This window comes from Glycine max, chromosome 6, assembly GCF_000004515.6.
Source record: "Glycine max cultivar Williams 82 chromosome 6, Glycine_max_v4.0, whole genome shotgun sequence".
Classification (NCBI taxonomy): Eukaryota; Viridiplantae; Streptophyta; class Magnoliopsida; order Fabales; family Fabaceae; genus Glycine; species Glycine max.
In genome coordinates, this window is record NC_038242.2 from 44,028,192 (window position 1) to 44,044,652 (window position 16,461).

Here is a 16,461-nt window from a genome sequence, read left to right on the forward strand (position 1 = left end):
ATTAAAAAAAATTAATTTAAAATTTTTTATAATTTGAAATAAAAAAAATCTTGTCTAATGATAGATGAAAAATAATTTTAATATATTTAAATAAACAAAGCAAATTTCTTAGTGATTTATTATTTTGTTTATGAATAAAAAGTTAGTAGCTAGTTCAATTTATATTTAGACATTTTTTTTAATTTTTGACTTCATTTAATTTATTTCAAAATAAGATCCTGGTCAACATCAAGATGTCACATTAAAGTCAACATTTAACTTTGGATAATCAACATACAAAAAGGAGTAAAATTATAATTTAACCTATTATAAAAGGTACTCATTTTATTTTTATTTTAATTGCAAGATTTTTTAAAATAAAAATATTTTTATTTATTCATCATCTACAAAGTTAATGATCACATCAATTACTCTTTTATTAATTATATTTTAATTATTTTTTATTTTATAATTAATTTACCCATGCATTTATTTGGGAAGTGAAAAAAAAAGAGATAAAATAAGAAACTTCACAACTATTTTATCATATTGAAAAAACTTTATTGTATTTTTTTATTAAAACTTAAAAACCTTAAAAATAACACGAAAAGGAATGGAGGAAATATAAATATAACTATCATCAATAATAAAACTAAATTAATGGTAATTGATATTAAAAATTTAAATAAATTATAAATAAATTTTATGTGTATTACTATTCAAGTCACAAGTAATAACTCAAAAGATTTATATATTACATATTTTTTTATTTTTAGTTAAAAAAATTGATAATTTAAAAAATAATAACTCTTGACTAGTGATAAATAGAAAATAATGTTAATATAATTAATTAAATAAAAAAAAGTGTTTTGTTACTTTTTTATGAATAATTTTACGTAAATAATTAGAGTAAAAATAATTTATATATTAAAATCAATTTAAAAAAGAGAATGTAAATTTTCATAATAATTTATGAAATTTAATTATATATTGGTAACATAAAAATAAAAATATGAAAATTATTCAAAATAAAAAGATATAAAGTAAAAAATTAAAAATATTTATATATTAAAAAAAATAATTTAAATTTTTTGATAATTTTAAATAACAAAATCTTGTCTACTGATAGATGAAAAATAATATTAATATATTTCAATAAACAAAGCAAATGTCTTAGTGATTTATTGTTTTGTTTATGAATAAAAAGTTACTAGTTCAATTTCTATTTAAACACTTTCTTTTTTATTTTTCACTTCATTTAATTTATTTCAATATAAGCTTCACAGAAGTATCAAAATGTCACATTAAAGTCAACATTTAACTTTGTATAATTAACAAACAAAAAGGAGTAAAATTATAATTTAACCCATTATAAAAGGTACTCCTTCTGTTTTTTATTTTAATTGTTGAATTTTTTAAAATAAAAATGTTTTTTATTCATTCATCATCTACAAAGTTAAAGATCACATCAATTACTCTTTTGTTAATTATATTTTACTTATTTTTTAATTTTTAATTAATTTACCCATGCATTTATTTGTGAATTGGAAAAAAAGAGATAAAATAAGAAACTTCACAACTATTTTATCATATTCAAGAAATTTTATTATATTTTTTGATTAAAACATAAAAACCTTAAAAATAGCACGAAAAGGAATGGAGGGAATATAAATATAACTATCATCAATAATAACACTACATTAGTGGTAATTGATATTAAAAATTTAAATAAATTATAAATGATTTTAACACACACACACACACACACACACACACACACACACACACACACACACACACACACACACACACACACACACACACACACACACACACAGTGACTCTGCTTCAAAATATAGTGGATTAAGAAAACAACCATACAGTGACTCTGCTTCAAAATATATTTACTCCTTTTTCTTCTTAGGCATGCAGAAATGTTAGTCCTTAGTTTGACTTTCTGATTCCTGGATCGACTGACACGAGAATTTTTTAAATTTTTTATTTGTACTAGTTTTTTATCTGTCATGCACTAACAAGTAAAAAGGACTGAAAACGAGAAATTGCATCACTCTCTGTTAAACATTACTCAAACCAAAAAAGGAAAAAAAGCAATATTCTTAACCAACAAAGACAGCTACACAAGCATCCCATAACAACCAAAAACCTGATTTTACGCCACCAAGCTTATTAAAAATTTGCATGAGTTCCCTTTATGACACTTGTGAATTGTTGGGATGAGTGAAGGACGACTCAAATGGATAAAATGAGAGAAGAAATGATGATTCTACAGCCTAAGATTCAACTATTTTGTCTTTTCCTGGGAGCAGCTTGCATCATCTTTTCTCCCTTCTGCTCACTTTTCTTCAATTTCCCCAAATTTGCGCTTCCTTTGTTCTATATCCCCTTTATATACCCAGCGATATCCGTATTTCTTCACCTCCGCATATGACTCTTTCAACACTCCATCATATCTCGAAACCCATCTGCCAAGATATCTGTGCTTGAGATGGAAATCTGCAATGATGTCATGTCGTTTAAGAAAGAATAGGCACATGTGATCTGATTTGTCTAAAACAAGTTCTAGATCTACATCTCCATAAAAATCCACTCGAATATCACCAAACAAATGCCTTGGCCCTTTTGAATTTGAAAAACCCATTGCTAAGAGTGTTTCATGAGGTACGACGAATATTGCACAAAACGCAACGCCAATCCAATTACGGTCATGCATAACAGGAGATGCGTCTAAGCTTACACAATTTCCCTCATGCTCATTATTGAACCACCTTGGTATTTCACTTCCTGGAGTAACACCTCCAAAATGGTAATACCATAAAGAGAACAATCTCACCTGGTACAACAGAGACATCTATATGTTATTTCCTGATTCCTATACACAAAAAAGGAGAGAGAAAGAGATGGCAGGAGCAAAGGAGGAACATGCAAACCTGAGAACACAATTGCATCATCCATGAAAAAGCCATGTTAGTGCAGCGTTCCCTATCAACTAATTTTGGGCAGTTAAAAATGTATAATCCTGCTTTGTTTCCAAAATAGCCTGCAGGAGTTGGGATTTCAATCCGTGAAGGGAGCTCAGGCAAAGATTTCAACTGCTTGCAATGTTGTAACTTTAAACAGACCAGTTTGGAAAGCTTCTTGAGGTTGGGCAGTGTAGCAAAATTGTTACCACTTAAATCTAGCCTTTCTAAGCAACTCATAATTCCAATAGCATCAGGGATTTCAACTAAATTACAGAAACTTAGATCAAGTTCACGCATACATTGAAATATTGGGGAGGAAGGCATTAAGCAACTAACTGATTTTTTATGTTGTCTGGAGTCGGAAGATGTTGATTGGAAATGAATAGGAGCTCCATCTTTATCAATCTTCTTCAATTGCTCTGCATCCCTTAGTTCATACAATAACTCGGTGTTGTACACTTTTGAACAGCCAGAGAGATTCAGATATTGAAGAGAATTGAGGCCTAGTATGCTATTGGGTAAGCTTACTAGATTTTTGCAGTTTTTCAAATTCAATTCTCTGAGCTTTTTTAGAAGACCGATGGATGGATCAATGTGTCTGAGTTTTCGACATCCTTCGAGAACTAGCTTTCCAAGAATTAGGTCCTCTCCAAACCGTGGCAACTTGATAAGACTTTTGCAATTTCTTAAATTCAGAGAAGTAAGCTTTGGTGAAAGAACAATGGACAGGCCGATCTCTTCGAGTTGTATACATCCTTCGAGATTAAGACTCTCAAGATATAGGGCATCTTCAATATATGGCATTTTAATTAGATTTTTGGAGCCAAAGAGATCCAAACGCCTCAAATTGGGTAGAGGCTACAATGCAACGCCAATAGTAGGAAACAAAATTAATAATGACATTCAACATTTCTTTTGTTTCTTTAATTAAATAGAGAAAAAAGAAATTATCATAAGAAAGTTTGTCTTTTTATTTGTTTAATTAAATGAAAATAATATAGAATAATAATAATAATAATAATAATAATAATAATAATTGATATTACCTTTGTACCTTCCCAAAGTTGTTTGATGTTGCTGTAAGGTAGTCTCAACTCAACAAGTTTGTCCGGTTCAAAACTTGGTGGCAAACACTCAAAAGGATACTTTATCCAACTAAGATATCCTAATTCATTGGAAAGCTTAGCAAGTGTTCCTGAAAAATTAATTTGGAAGCCAACGTTCTTATATCCAAATTTGAGAAGCTTAAGGCTACTCATTGTTGATAGAGCATCGATCCTCATTGTTTGAAGAATGACAGATTTTTTTGAAAGAACTATGGCCTCAACATTTTCTGCTGCCTTGAACATAGCAAAGAGGAAAGAAAAAGTTAAATCTTTGGAAGTATTTACAAATTCTAGAATAATAGGAGGACTTTATATTTATAAATTATTCTACCTTATTATCTGACTTAACTTTAAGGAAATCTTTAACATCCCACAACCTGCTCCACTTCCATGGCTTCCTAGGCGATTTTTCTCTAACAATATACTTGCCCAAATCGCACAACAAGTCATGCATTCGAATCACCCTTGAATCCATGGTTATGAGTGATTTATCAACGAGAACTAGTAGGCCAGATTCGGGATTAAATCCACGAAAATCTAGAACTTCCTTCACATATTCCACCATATCATTGTTGAAGAAACATGCAATATCTAGAAATATTTCCTTGTGTGTATCCTCTAATTGATCAAAACTTATTCGCAACACATTCATAATACTTTTACTTTTATTTTCCCTTAACCAAGTTAATGCACTTCTCCAATGTAAAACATCTTTATCAAATAAAGATGAGCCTACTACTTCAATTGCTAAAGGATGACCTTTACAATGTGATAGTACATCATAAGTCAACTTTTCAAAATCACTCATGATATAATTATTTTTGAATACTTTTTTGCAAAACAATCGAAGAGCATCATTGTCATTCAATGGCTTCACTTGGTAAATAACATCTACTCCATGTGCCTTCAATATTTGTTGATCCCTAGAAATTATAATAATTATGCTCCCTTTACCTAGGCGTTTACGTAACAGATCATTTCTACTCCCTGTAAACATATCAAGTTGTTTATCTTGATCAACATTGTCAAGAACTATAAGTGCATTTGCATTGGCTAGCCTATTCCATGCCAAAATTGTTCCATCAGATACATTGCAAATCTCTAGATTTCTTTCCTTTAGAGATTGAGAAAGTAATTGCTTTTGTACACCTAATGGACCTTCAAGTCCATAAAGTTTGCTTATGTCATCAATATAACAAGAAGAATTAAATCGATAAGAGATTCTTTCATATAAAGCTCGACCAAGAGTGGACTTTCCTATTCCACCCATGCCAGTAATTCCAACAACTCGAACATCATTAACCGGCCCCAGACATATTAGCTTTGATAATTTAGCAAAATGAGATTCCATCCCAACTAGATTATCATATGGAAGAATAGAAAATTTGCAACCCAAGATATTTTTTATCTGCTGAACAATTTCTTCAATCACTGCATGTTGTTGCCTAAAAGTTTAAAGAAAACAAAGAATGACAAATCATCACCTAAGGGAACCAAAACCGAGCGTACATGCATAGAAGAAGATAATAACATATATAGTACTTTTTTCATTTTTAAAATATTATTTGTATTAAACATGGATAATGAATGTTGACCCAATCTCTCTAAGTATCTCCAGTTTAAAGGTTGTAATAAGTAATACATTCAAGATAACAGCATTAGTAAGAAATGATAAAAATATATTGTATATGCACGTAACAAATCAACAGCAGATTACTTACTTATTTCTGATATCCCAACCAGAGAGACTGGCTACATGGTTCAGAACTTCTCTCCATGTTTTAATTTCCTTGTCTTGGAACCTGGAACTTTGTTGGTGTTGGGCAAAGGCTTTCTCATAGTCTCCACTCTGTTTTCGCACTTGTGATGGATCAACATCATAAAAAATAGGCAGAAGAAGTCTGGGAGATGTTTGAATGCAATTCCAGATATGTGCTAGTTCACGCAGGCACCAAGTTGAGGAAGCATAGTCCTTGGAAAAGACAACAAGGAAAACATGAGACCCTTCAATGGCTCGTATTAGCTCTGGTGCTATGGATTCGCCTTTCCTGATATCTTTATCATCTTTGAAGGCCTCGATGCCTTGTTTTTTCAGAGCTTCAAAAAGAAAAGCAGTGAAGCTGTTGCGTGTGTCTTCACCGCGGAAGCTCACAAACACGTCATACTCAAACGAAGAAGAAGAAGAAGAGGTGCATTGGAAGATGGCATTAGAAGTAGAAGCCATTACAATTGCAAAACTGTGAAGGAAGAAGAACAAGTGTTTGTGGATAGAAATAATGTATCAAGAAATATAAATACGCAGAGTTCAGAAATTTCTTGGCAGCTGCTAGGGGAAAATTGTAGGAAAGTGTCAGCTAATGAATGGAGGGTTCAGATGATGTGACGAAGGGAGGTTCGTGGAAAACGAGTTATGAATTTCCCCCTAATAATTGAATGAAGACTTCGTTGGTGTTGCTGATTCATCATTTCATCGGTGCTTCCTACCAAACTATTTTTTTTTTATATTTTTATGTCTTTTTCTTTTACTTGTATTCTTATTGTTGACTGTCTAAGTACAACAACATGCAATATTATTTTTCTAACCGTTACCTTCTCAGAATATCTGCTTATTCAGTTTGTTACTTAAATTTATGTTTTTTGTTCTTAAGGCATGAAATATTGAGATGTGTTATCAAATGAATGCTGTTAAAAGGATTTTCAAAGATTTTTTTTTAAGAGAAAGATTATTAATATCTCAATATTTAGGTATATTTAGTTATTCATACGCGCAACGCACATATTTATTTTTAATTTTGTCTAGTTTTATATGAAGTTTCTTATTTTAGTTTGGGTATTGTTTTGCAGCAATTTCTCTTAATTAAGAACCTTGCGATGAAATAATTTTGTTAGAGTGTTCACTTTTTCACAATGTCAATTTTACTTCATGCGGAATCAAGTTAGGCTTCTTTTTTCACTTTTTTCATAGCTCTGTTTTTTCACCCAAAATTAAAATAAGTTGCTCTTAGCACGGTTGATTATTTGGGTTCAGTTTGTAACATTTTGTTATAAGTTAAGGTATTTGAGATTTATTACTTAGTATCAAATTAATCATATCCTATCGGTCAGACTATTTTGGGGGCAAAATGATTTTTTGAGTTGTGACTTTATGCCAAGTCAATAATCAAATCTCAGATTTTGGTTAAGAGATCTAAGTATTTAATTATCAATTCCATCACTTTATTTATTTAGAATGTTTAATAAGGTCTTTTTATTTTTAAAATTTTCTTAATGTGATTCTTTAATGTCTCAGTGTAGTTCTTTACTTTTTAAGAATGCCTCAATATGATATTTTTTTTCTAAATTTGTAATTAATTTCGTCAGCCTCACTTGAACAAGAAGGACGACCATATTGAGGAATTTTTAAAAAAATAAAGAATTACATTGAGATATTTTATAAAATGTTAACCCTTATTGGAATGTTTAGAAATAAAATAACTTATTGAACATTCTAAATAAATAAAATTAAGCCTCAAATTGATAATTAAATATTATTATTATATTATTATTATTCTTTTTTACCACCGATTAACTATTTTAATCCTAATGTATCTTCTTGTTTTTTTTAATCAAAAAAGTGTGCTTTATTCTTTGCATATCCAAGACATGACCTACTGGGAAATTTAAATGTGTGTCTAGTTTGAATTGAATTTTTCATAATCATATTAAAGTACTAGTTAACATTTTACTTTACATATTAAATAATTAATTTGAGTCCAAAATTGATCATTAAAATAATTTAGTGCCTCAAATTAAATTTGTGTTCCATATTTCAATTTGAGCATTATTTTGTATAAAGTTCTTGTTTGGGTGTTGTTTTCTGGTAACTTCTATTAATGAAGAATCTTGAGATGAAATTACATTACAAGACTATTCACTTTTTCATAATATCCATTTTACTTCATGTGGAATCAAGTTGGATTTCTATTTTTTAACTCAATTAAAATAAGTTGTTCCTAGCGCGATTGATGATTTGAATTTAGTTTGTAATATTTTGTTATATCTTAAGATAATCATTGTCATGCATTCTCAAGCATTGAACTAGAAGTTGCTAGTTCTATGGAAGACGTACAAGCAATTCATAAGCATAGAATTTGCACAAGACATCAAGTCCTCATCCAACCTAAGGAACTAGAAGCATGAAGATTAAAGCTTGAGCACTGCAATTGTCAAAATCAGAATCAGAAGACATCTTGTAGAATAATCTTCAGAAGACATCCTATGACTCTCTCAAGAAGATGTCATGAGGATCCACTAAGACTAGTCAACAAAGAACCAACGGTTACAATCAAATAAATTTGAATTGTGGAAGTTGTCAACAGTGGAGAGAAAATAAGAGAAGACACATGGAGATGTTGCACAAGACTTTAAAAGAAAAGCAAACTCCCAATTGTGTTTGAACAGCTCACACAGATTTGAACATTTGAATTATCCCTCAAACAATCATAAATGTTTACTTAAAAGAGATCAATTTGAAGGAACTCATTGAAAGGAAAGAGTGCCACAAAGAGAGAGTAAGGTGCAAAAGATATGAGAGCTCAAGAGACTACCTCATATCCTAACTAGCATCTTATGTTCACTAGCTTCTCCAAAACTTTTCATCAATTTTCCTTTTGCCATTATAATTTCATAACTCTTGAATAGAAGACAACCTATGAAGCACTGAACTTCAATTTGGTTCACGTATCCATATCCGATATCGATATTCTTTGATACTTCATTGATTCGTATTCGTGGAGTATCCAGGCCTTTAAAAAAAATATGAAAATTCAATACAACTACTATGAGACATAAGAGCATGTATAATATAGAAATACAGAAGCATGCATTGTCCCTTGAAGAATTTAAGAGATGAACGAGATTAATATTATTTTTATAGGGAGTGATTTATGTTAACAATTATGTATAGTTTTTATTTACTTTGTTTGTAGCAATGTCCAAGTATGTTATTAATCTTGATTTTCAGAATTGTAATTATATATTTATTATGTTTTATGAATTTTAATACTTATCTATATCTTACACGTATCGTATTTTATATATTTAATTTAGAATAATTATATTATCGTATAGGATATATATTGTATTTGTCATCATAGACAAGGACGGATTGAGAGGGAGCTAGACAGGAAGGGGCCATAGCCCCGACCCCCTCATGTTTTTTATGCCCCTCCCCTCATGTTTAGTTAACTATCGTAAAATTAGTGGGAAGATTTTAATAGAGAAAGAACAGCTGTTTGCATTTTTTTTTTTAAGAAAGCTGCTTGCAGTTAATTCTTTATATATAGTATTAGTCTATAATATTATATTACAGACATATTTTTATATAACATTGATAGTGACAAGATTTGATAACTATTCATTATTATGAGTTATTACATGCTGAATTTTTAGCAACAGTATTTTAAAACGAATTAAGATTTGTTTCCTTTTTATTGTTTGAAATAAAAATTTTAATTTATGTGTATAACTAGTTAATGTATTTTTTGTAAAAGATATTATTTATCAAATAATTATTTAATATAAATTCAATATTTAAATAATTACAAAATAAGAAAAATATTAATGTGTGTTTAGTTTTATTTGTAACATTGGTTATGAGTTTAAAATTGGTTTTGAATATATTTTCAAATTGGTTGATTTAACACTAGAGAATAATTTAAAACTGATTTTAAGTTCAGAATTGATTTCACATTAAAGTAATTTTTAATAATTTTTGCGTTGGATCCAAAATTTTACTTGAAAGTGTTATTCTAACATAATTTTTTAATAAAAAAAATCAAAACATAACTTCAAAATCAATTTTAACAAAATAAATTATATTTAAGATCAATTTTATCAATGCTCATTCATACGCATTTAGTTCCCCTTCACTGAATTTCTGGACTGGTCCCTCGTGATGACAACAAAAATGTCATGTAGGCAACTCCTTTGATGTGTTCTTCCTTCATTTTATTTTCTTCAACTAAGTTGCGAAGGGATATAGTTGGTCACACAGGCAACTTGGTAATGTGTAACTACAACAGTTAATGTGAGAAGGAAATGTTTAGTAGCGGTGAAAAATAAAATTGATGAAAGTTAAAAGAAGAATCATTTTGTGGTGAGTTTTATAAGTTTAGAAAACAAATAATATACATAGAATTCAAAGATTAAATAGTTAGTCGATAGGAATTTCACGGATAAAGTAATTATTAGTACTAATACTAATAAATAATTAGTAGTAGTACGCATTATCAAGTAATATAATAGTAGTGTTAGCACATTTTACCAAAAAAGAAAAAGGTAACAGTAGTTAAAATCACATAAGTAATATAATAAACAAACAAGTTATAGACTCTTACACTGCATGAGTGCAGTAAAATTGTACAAATAATATAATTTTAGACACTCTAAGGGATATTAGTCTCTATAAGTAAAATCATTCAACAATTCCTCAAATATTTAAAAAAAAAAGGAAAATGTTAATATTAATCACCCTCAAATAGATTTTGATATGCCCTTGAGAGAAACATAATAAATTAGTAATTGTGAATTACCCAAACATAATATATATTTATTAACCAAAATTAGGAAGCTAATTAATGACAAACATAATTTCTTATTTGATTACCCAAAATTATATATATTCATTTAAAAAATAATAAAGATATTGATTGACTTGATGTTTTGTATTTGTCTAAATGCTAAGCAGAAATAATTTTATAACTGTTATCCACACGTTTAATAATTTGTGTTTTTATTTAAATATTCCTAAGGTAGAGTTTTTTACATAAATAAAGATATACACAGATTTGTTTCTTTTAAATGTTAGGAAAAAAATACTATTTTTCTTACCTTTTCAACTATAAGCATTAATAATAAAAAAATGAAACAAAGGTTAAGGTCTTGTTATCCATAAACATTTATTTTCTCAGTTTTTCAGTAATTAGATGGAATAACTTCCATAAAATTAATTAAAGTACACGAGTTAATTTTAGCATACTAAAAAATTCAATTCATTTTTATTCTTCTTTTTCATAGATTGTATATAGAGAAATTTATGGGCATATAAGAAAAGAGTTGTTTTAGAAGAAGAGGACCCAACTTGTAAATTCAACCTATAAATATGGCTTGCGCTTCCCGCCATTTCAATCATCAACTTCTAACTGTTCGTTTCATTTAGCCAAAAGAAAGAATACCAACATACCAAGAGAACAAAGAGAAGAAGCAAAGACACCTTCTACGATCATCAATGCCTGCCAAAGTTTATATTGTGTATGCAGTATGCTCACATTTTAACCTTTGTTGTCTTCTTTAATTGATTCTTTATATATGTGTGCACTCGTGTGTTATAATTATAACTTGTTAATCATTATCTGACATGCATGATGCATGCTTCTCAATATGGAATTTCGTTCATTGGGTTTCTTTTATTTCTTCAATGGGTTCTTAAATTTGAAATCTTTTAGATTTCAATGTTCTTTGAAGATCTTGGTGTCTAACTTTGAAAGATATGATGCATTCTTGCTCTGCTTCTGTTTTTCCCTCTGTTCTGTAACGATACAATGGTTTGTTTGATCATTGGGGATGTTGAGAGATTTTCCATAGGAGCCTTGAATGCTGAAAGTCTTGTGCTTTTCTATTTTCCCAATTTGTAAGAAAACTTGATTGTGTTCCTGATTCATTGACTTTCTGAATCATTGAACATCTTCTTTGGTATTCCATCATTGCCATTTTCTATAATGAAAGCACATTTCAAAATTGTTACTCAATTAGAAAATAGGTTTTCAGAGCTTGACAAGTTGTAAGCTGTGTACAGATAATATCCATCTACAATGATTTGCAAATATAACAATCCACTAGTTCTTATTTGATATTTAACTTTCCTTTTGTTTTTATCCTTTTACTGATAAACTATAACCTTGGTGTTTGCAGTATCTACCTTTTCATAATGTGATTTTCATTTCCTCTTTCTGTTGTATTGTCCCCAATAATATTGCTCAATTTCCCTTTTCATTTTCATCTTGTACTGAATTATTGACGATGTTTCTATCAGCTTCATTTACTGAACGATTTTTTTTTTTTTTTTGCAGGTATTACTCAATGTATGGTCATGCGGAAACACTAGCTAGGGAAATATTGCGCGGGGCTAATTCTGTAGAGGGTGTTGAGGCCAAACTGTGGCAGGTGTGTATATTTGTTACATTTAACACAATTCCTAATTCAATGCATTCTATTTAGTTATAGCATAAAATTGCAAATAGTAACCAACTAAAAGTCCAGTGCTAAACCTTATTCCTCTGTGCCTCTATGGAGCAGATAAATTTCATGAAATTAATCTGCATGTATTGCCCCAGTTGCAGTGGCTCCACTTTAGGTCGATAAATAGTTTTAAACTTAATATCATAGTTGCTGCCATCTGATCTGAATGTCACAAAGTTAGATTCAAACTTTCTGTTAGCTTGGTTCCTTCACTATAACCATATTTTACAATGGCCTTCTGACAGGAGAATTCAATGGCCTTAAGCCCTTGACTGATCCAATAATTTCATGTCCTAAGTTTTTCTATATGTTTTAGTACATAATTCATTTAGGGAAAAATCAATTTTTCCTGCCTTAACGCTTGATGTAACAAAACTTGTGACTGTAATTAATTTGGACACACATTTCAATCATGTTCAATGATTCAAAATCAACTCTATCAAATTTTAAACAAAGTCATCTAGTCTCTATGAATCATAGTATGAATAAGACTTCCCAAATTTGCTCTTGCTAAATTCTAGAAGGGGATGCAAAAACCTGTTTCACATTCTCCTTTTCAAGAAGGCAAGTAAACATTTGCTCTTGCTAAATGCTGACTATATTGAACATTTCAACCTATGAGCAGATACCTGAGACACTGCCACCTGAGGAGCTTGTTAGGCTGAGAGCACCACCAAAGAGTGATGTACCAATCATTAACCCTTTTAAACTGCCCGTAGCAGATGGTTTTGTCTTTGGTTTTCCAACAAGATTGGGAATAATGGCTGCTCAGTTCAAGGCTTTCCTGGATTCAACTCAATATCTATGGAAAGCGCAAATGCTTGCGTGCAAGCCTGCTGGAATCTTCTATAGCACCAGTTGCCAAGGTGTTGGACAAGAGACTGCGCCGTAAGACCCTCTCTAATCTCAATGTAGTTTCTTAATCAATTCCTATGATATGATTGATGACTGAAATATTGTTGTTAGAAATTTAAGGGAATTCCTCTTGAGCATAGGAAGCCTCTTCTTTTCTAATAATGTGATGTCATACATGACTAGAGGAACAAAACATTTTATAATAAGTTGACATACCTTAATGAAGAGAATGAATTTTGAACTTTTCTTATTTCTATTTGAAGTCATTAAAACAGAAACAAGATTTTTGTATCTATAACTTCAGAAATGTCAACAATTCCAAGAAATTCAGTCTTTTAAGAACACTTCAAAGTGGTTAATTCTTTGGATAAGTTCTAATGTATGTTATTAATGACATATGTAGACTCACATATTGAACAACAATATCTTACCATTATGCACTAATGAGATTAGAAAATTCTGGAATCTATGACAGGTTTACTGCTATCACTCAGCTGGTTCATCATGGAATGATATTTGTTCCAATAGGATACACATTCGGTCCTGGCATGTTCGAGATGAAGGAGCCGAAAGGTGGAAGTCCTTATGGTGCAGGAACTTACATTGGTGATGGCTCTAGGCAGCCAACTGAGCTTGAGTTGCAGCAAGCATTCCACCAAGGGAATCATATCGCCACCATCATAAAGAAGTTCAAGGAAGATGCTCACCCAATTTTTACTCTACACAATAGAGGATATTGATTTGTGTTCTCTGTGCCTGAAATTTTCTATCTTCAGAAGAAAATTCTATGTGCTGAGTTCTATTTTTGTGTTATAGATATACTCACTGCTACAAAAAATCTGTTCAACGAAGGTCGTCGTCGGCGTTCAACGACGGTGAACGCCCGTCTTTAAATGCGACGTCGTTGTAGACGTCTGACCATTTACGATGGTCACTTTTCACCGTTTTAGAAGGACGTGATTCCTGCGATGGGGCTGACGTCACGGCCGTAGTTGAACCAGCGCCTTCGAAGATGTTGCGACGGCAGCAACGACGTGGAAACATTCGGTTTTTAGGACGGGCTTTAAATGCAACGACGTAGTAATATATAACTTCAAAGACGGTGGTTACGTAAGCGGTGAGTTCTGTCGCGGGTGAGGAAGACATAGATGTGAGTGGGGAAATCTTCAACTTCTCCGGCCCAACCATTGGGGGTGTCGTAGGAAGCAACAGCGGTCCAGGACCCGAGGGAGAAATGTTGGACATTTTAGTGTAATTGATCTCTTTATTATGTTAAAATAAGAGTGCACGCTTGTTTTAATGTAATAACGAGATGTTCGGTTTAGGCAAAGGTTGGAAGTTACATGGAAGTTACTAAAACTTCCATCAACGGTTGGAAGTTACATGGAAGTTACTAAAACTTCCATCAACGGCAATTTTTAAAAATAAATAACTTCCATCAACCGCCAAAAACCACCTGTTCTATGATTATAAATAATCATCCTGGTTCAGAAAGCACAAGATGTGAAAAACATACAAGACCAAAACAAAACTCTTGAATTATAATCTTCTGATTTTATCCGATTGAACAATTTTGGTTGAACCCCGAAATTTGATTCAATCTGAAAGTGTTTATACACGACTTGAGATTTATCCAGGATTATCTCGATTTTGAAAATTAACCAACAAAAGATTGAATCAAATCTTTCGAGATGACGAACGATAGTTCGAAGATGACAAGCAAGTTTGCGAAGTTGGACAAGTTTGAAGGACAGGATTTCAGAAGATGGCAGAAGAAGATGCACTTTCTCTTGACAACATTGAATGTGGTGTATGTGCTGAGTACACCGATGCCGGTGTATATGGAAGGCGAAACTCTGGATCAAACAAGGAAGCGTTCGAAATGGGAGAACGACGATTACATTTGTCGTGGACACATTCTGAACGGTATGTCTGACTCTCTCTTTGATATTTATCAAAATGTTGAGTCTGCTAAGGAATTATGGGACTCTCTTGAATCCAAGTATATGGCAGAAGATGCCTCAAGTAACAAATTCTTAGTTAGTAATTTCTTTAATTACAAAATGATTGATTCGAGGCCTGTTATGGAGCAATATAATGAACTGCTGCGGATTTTGGGTCAGTTTACTCAACATGATTTGAAAATGGATGAATCCATTGCAGTTTCATCTATAATTGATAAACTGCCTTCTTCTTGGAAAGACTTCAAGCATACCTTGAAACATATGAAGGAAGAGTTGACTCTGGTTCAACTTGGCAGTCATTTCATGATTGAGGAGTCGCTGAGGGCTCAGGAAATTGACAAAGTCAATAATAAAACCGTAGCAGGTTCCTCTTCCGTTAATATGGTAGAGGAAAGTGGAACAGTTAAGCAAAGTTACAATGCTAAAGGTAACAAACGAAAATTTCAAGGAAATAAGAACAAAGGTCCAAACAAATAGACAAAATTGTCATGTTGGAAGTGTGGGAAACCTGGTCATTTAAAGAGGGATTGCCGGGTGTTCAAAGGAAAGAACAAGGCTGGTCCAAGTGGGTCTAATGATCCTGAAAAGCAACAAGGTCAGATTGTAGTGAATAATTTTAATTCGAATACGAATTCAAATTATGTATCACTAATATCTGATGCATTCTATGTGCAAGATGATGACGTTGCTTGGTGGTTTGATTCGGGAGCAACAAGCCATGTGTGCAAAGATCGTCGTTGGTTCAAGGAATTTAGACCAATCGATGATGGCTCTATTGTGAAGATGGGCAATGTTGCAACTGAACCAATCCTAGGATTAGGTTGTGTGAATATAGTTTTTACTTCCGGAAAAAGTTTGTATTTGGATAATGTCTTATTTGTACCTGGTATTCGTAAGAACTTATTGTCTGGTATGGTTTTAAATAATTGTGGTTTCAAGCAAGTACTTGAAAGTGACAAGTACATCTTGTCAAGACATGGTTCGTTTGTTGGATTTGGTTATCGTTGTAATGGAATGTTTAAATTAAACATTGATGTTCCTTTTGTTCATGAATCTGTTTGTATGGCCTCGTGTAGTTCTATAACTAATATGACAAAATCAGAAATTTGGCATGCTAGATTAGGACATGTTCATTACAAAAGATTAAAAGATATGTCAAAAACAAGTATGATTCCTCCTTTTCATATGAACATTGAAAAATGCAAAACTTGCATGTTGACCAAGATCACTAGGAAACCTTTTAAGGGTGTTAAAAGTGAGACTAAAGTCTTAGACCTTATTCATAGTGATTTGTGTGAT

The 16,461-nt window shown here is 31.3% G+C and overlaps 2 protein-coding genes across 2 annotated transcripts; one reads left to right on the forward strand and one right to left on the reverse strand.

The window, feature by feature from the left end:
- Positions 1–2,039: 2,039 nt before the first annotated feature.
- Positions 2,040–6,346, reverse strand: LOC113001952 (TMV resistance protein N). The gene is made up of 5 exons (XM_026128979.2): positions 5,788–6,346; positions 4,398–5,511; positions 4,007–4,300; positions 2,928–3,818; positions 2,040–2,830 (listed from the first exon to the last, which is right to left on the reverse strand). Exons 1-5 carry the CDS (start codon positions 6,288–6,290, stop codon positions 2,333–2,335), a joined length of 3,300 nt encoding a protein of 1,099 aa, XP_025984764.1. The 5' UTR covers positions 6,291–6,346; the 3' UTR covers positions 2,040–2,332.
- A 4,987-nt stretch (positions 6,347–11,333) lies between these two features.
- On the forward strand, positions 11,334–13,938 carry LOC100796228 (NAD(P)H dehydrogenase (quinone) FQR1). The gene is made up of 4 exons (XM_026128983.2): positions 11,334–11,356; positions 12,175–12,268; positions 12,969–13,231; positions 13,674–13,938. Exons 1-4 carry the CDS (start codon positions 11,334–11,336, stop codon positions 13,936–13,938), a joined length of 645 nt encoding a protein of 214 aa, XP_025984768.2.
- The last annotated feature ends 2,523 nt before the right edge of the window (positions 13,939–16,461 follow it).

Bases quoted from the DNA above. Each gene is read 5' to 3' on its own strand.
- LOC113001952 (XM_026128979.2), bottom strand. From the start codon at position 6,290: ATGGCTTCTACTTCTAATGCCATCTTCCAATGCACCTCTTCTTCTTCT. The intron at 5,512-5,787 runs GTAAGTAATCTG...TTAAACTTTTAG, and splicing joins GGTTGGGATATCAGAAATAA to GCAACAACATGCAGTGATTG. The intron at 3,819-4,006 runs GTAATATCAATT...GTTGCATTGTAG, and splicing joins AACTTTGGGAAGGTACAAAG to CCTCTACCCAATTTGAGGCG.
- LOC100796228 (XM_026128983.2), top strand. From the start codon at position 11,334: ATGCCTGCCAAAGTTTATATTGT. The intron at 11,357-12,174 runs GTATGCAGTATG...TTTTTTTTGCAG, and splicing joins CCTGCCAAAGTTTATATTGT to GTATTACTCAATGTATGGTC. The intron at 12,269-12,968 runs GTGTGTATATTT...ACCTATGAGCAG, and splicing joins TTGAGGCCAAACTGTGGCAG to ATACCTGAGACACTGCCACC.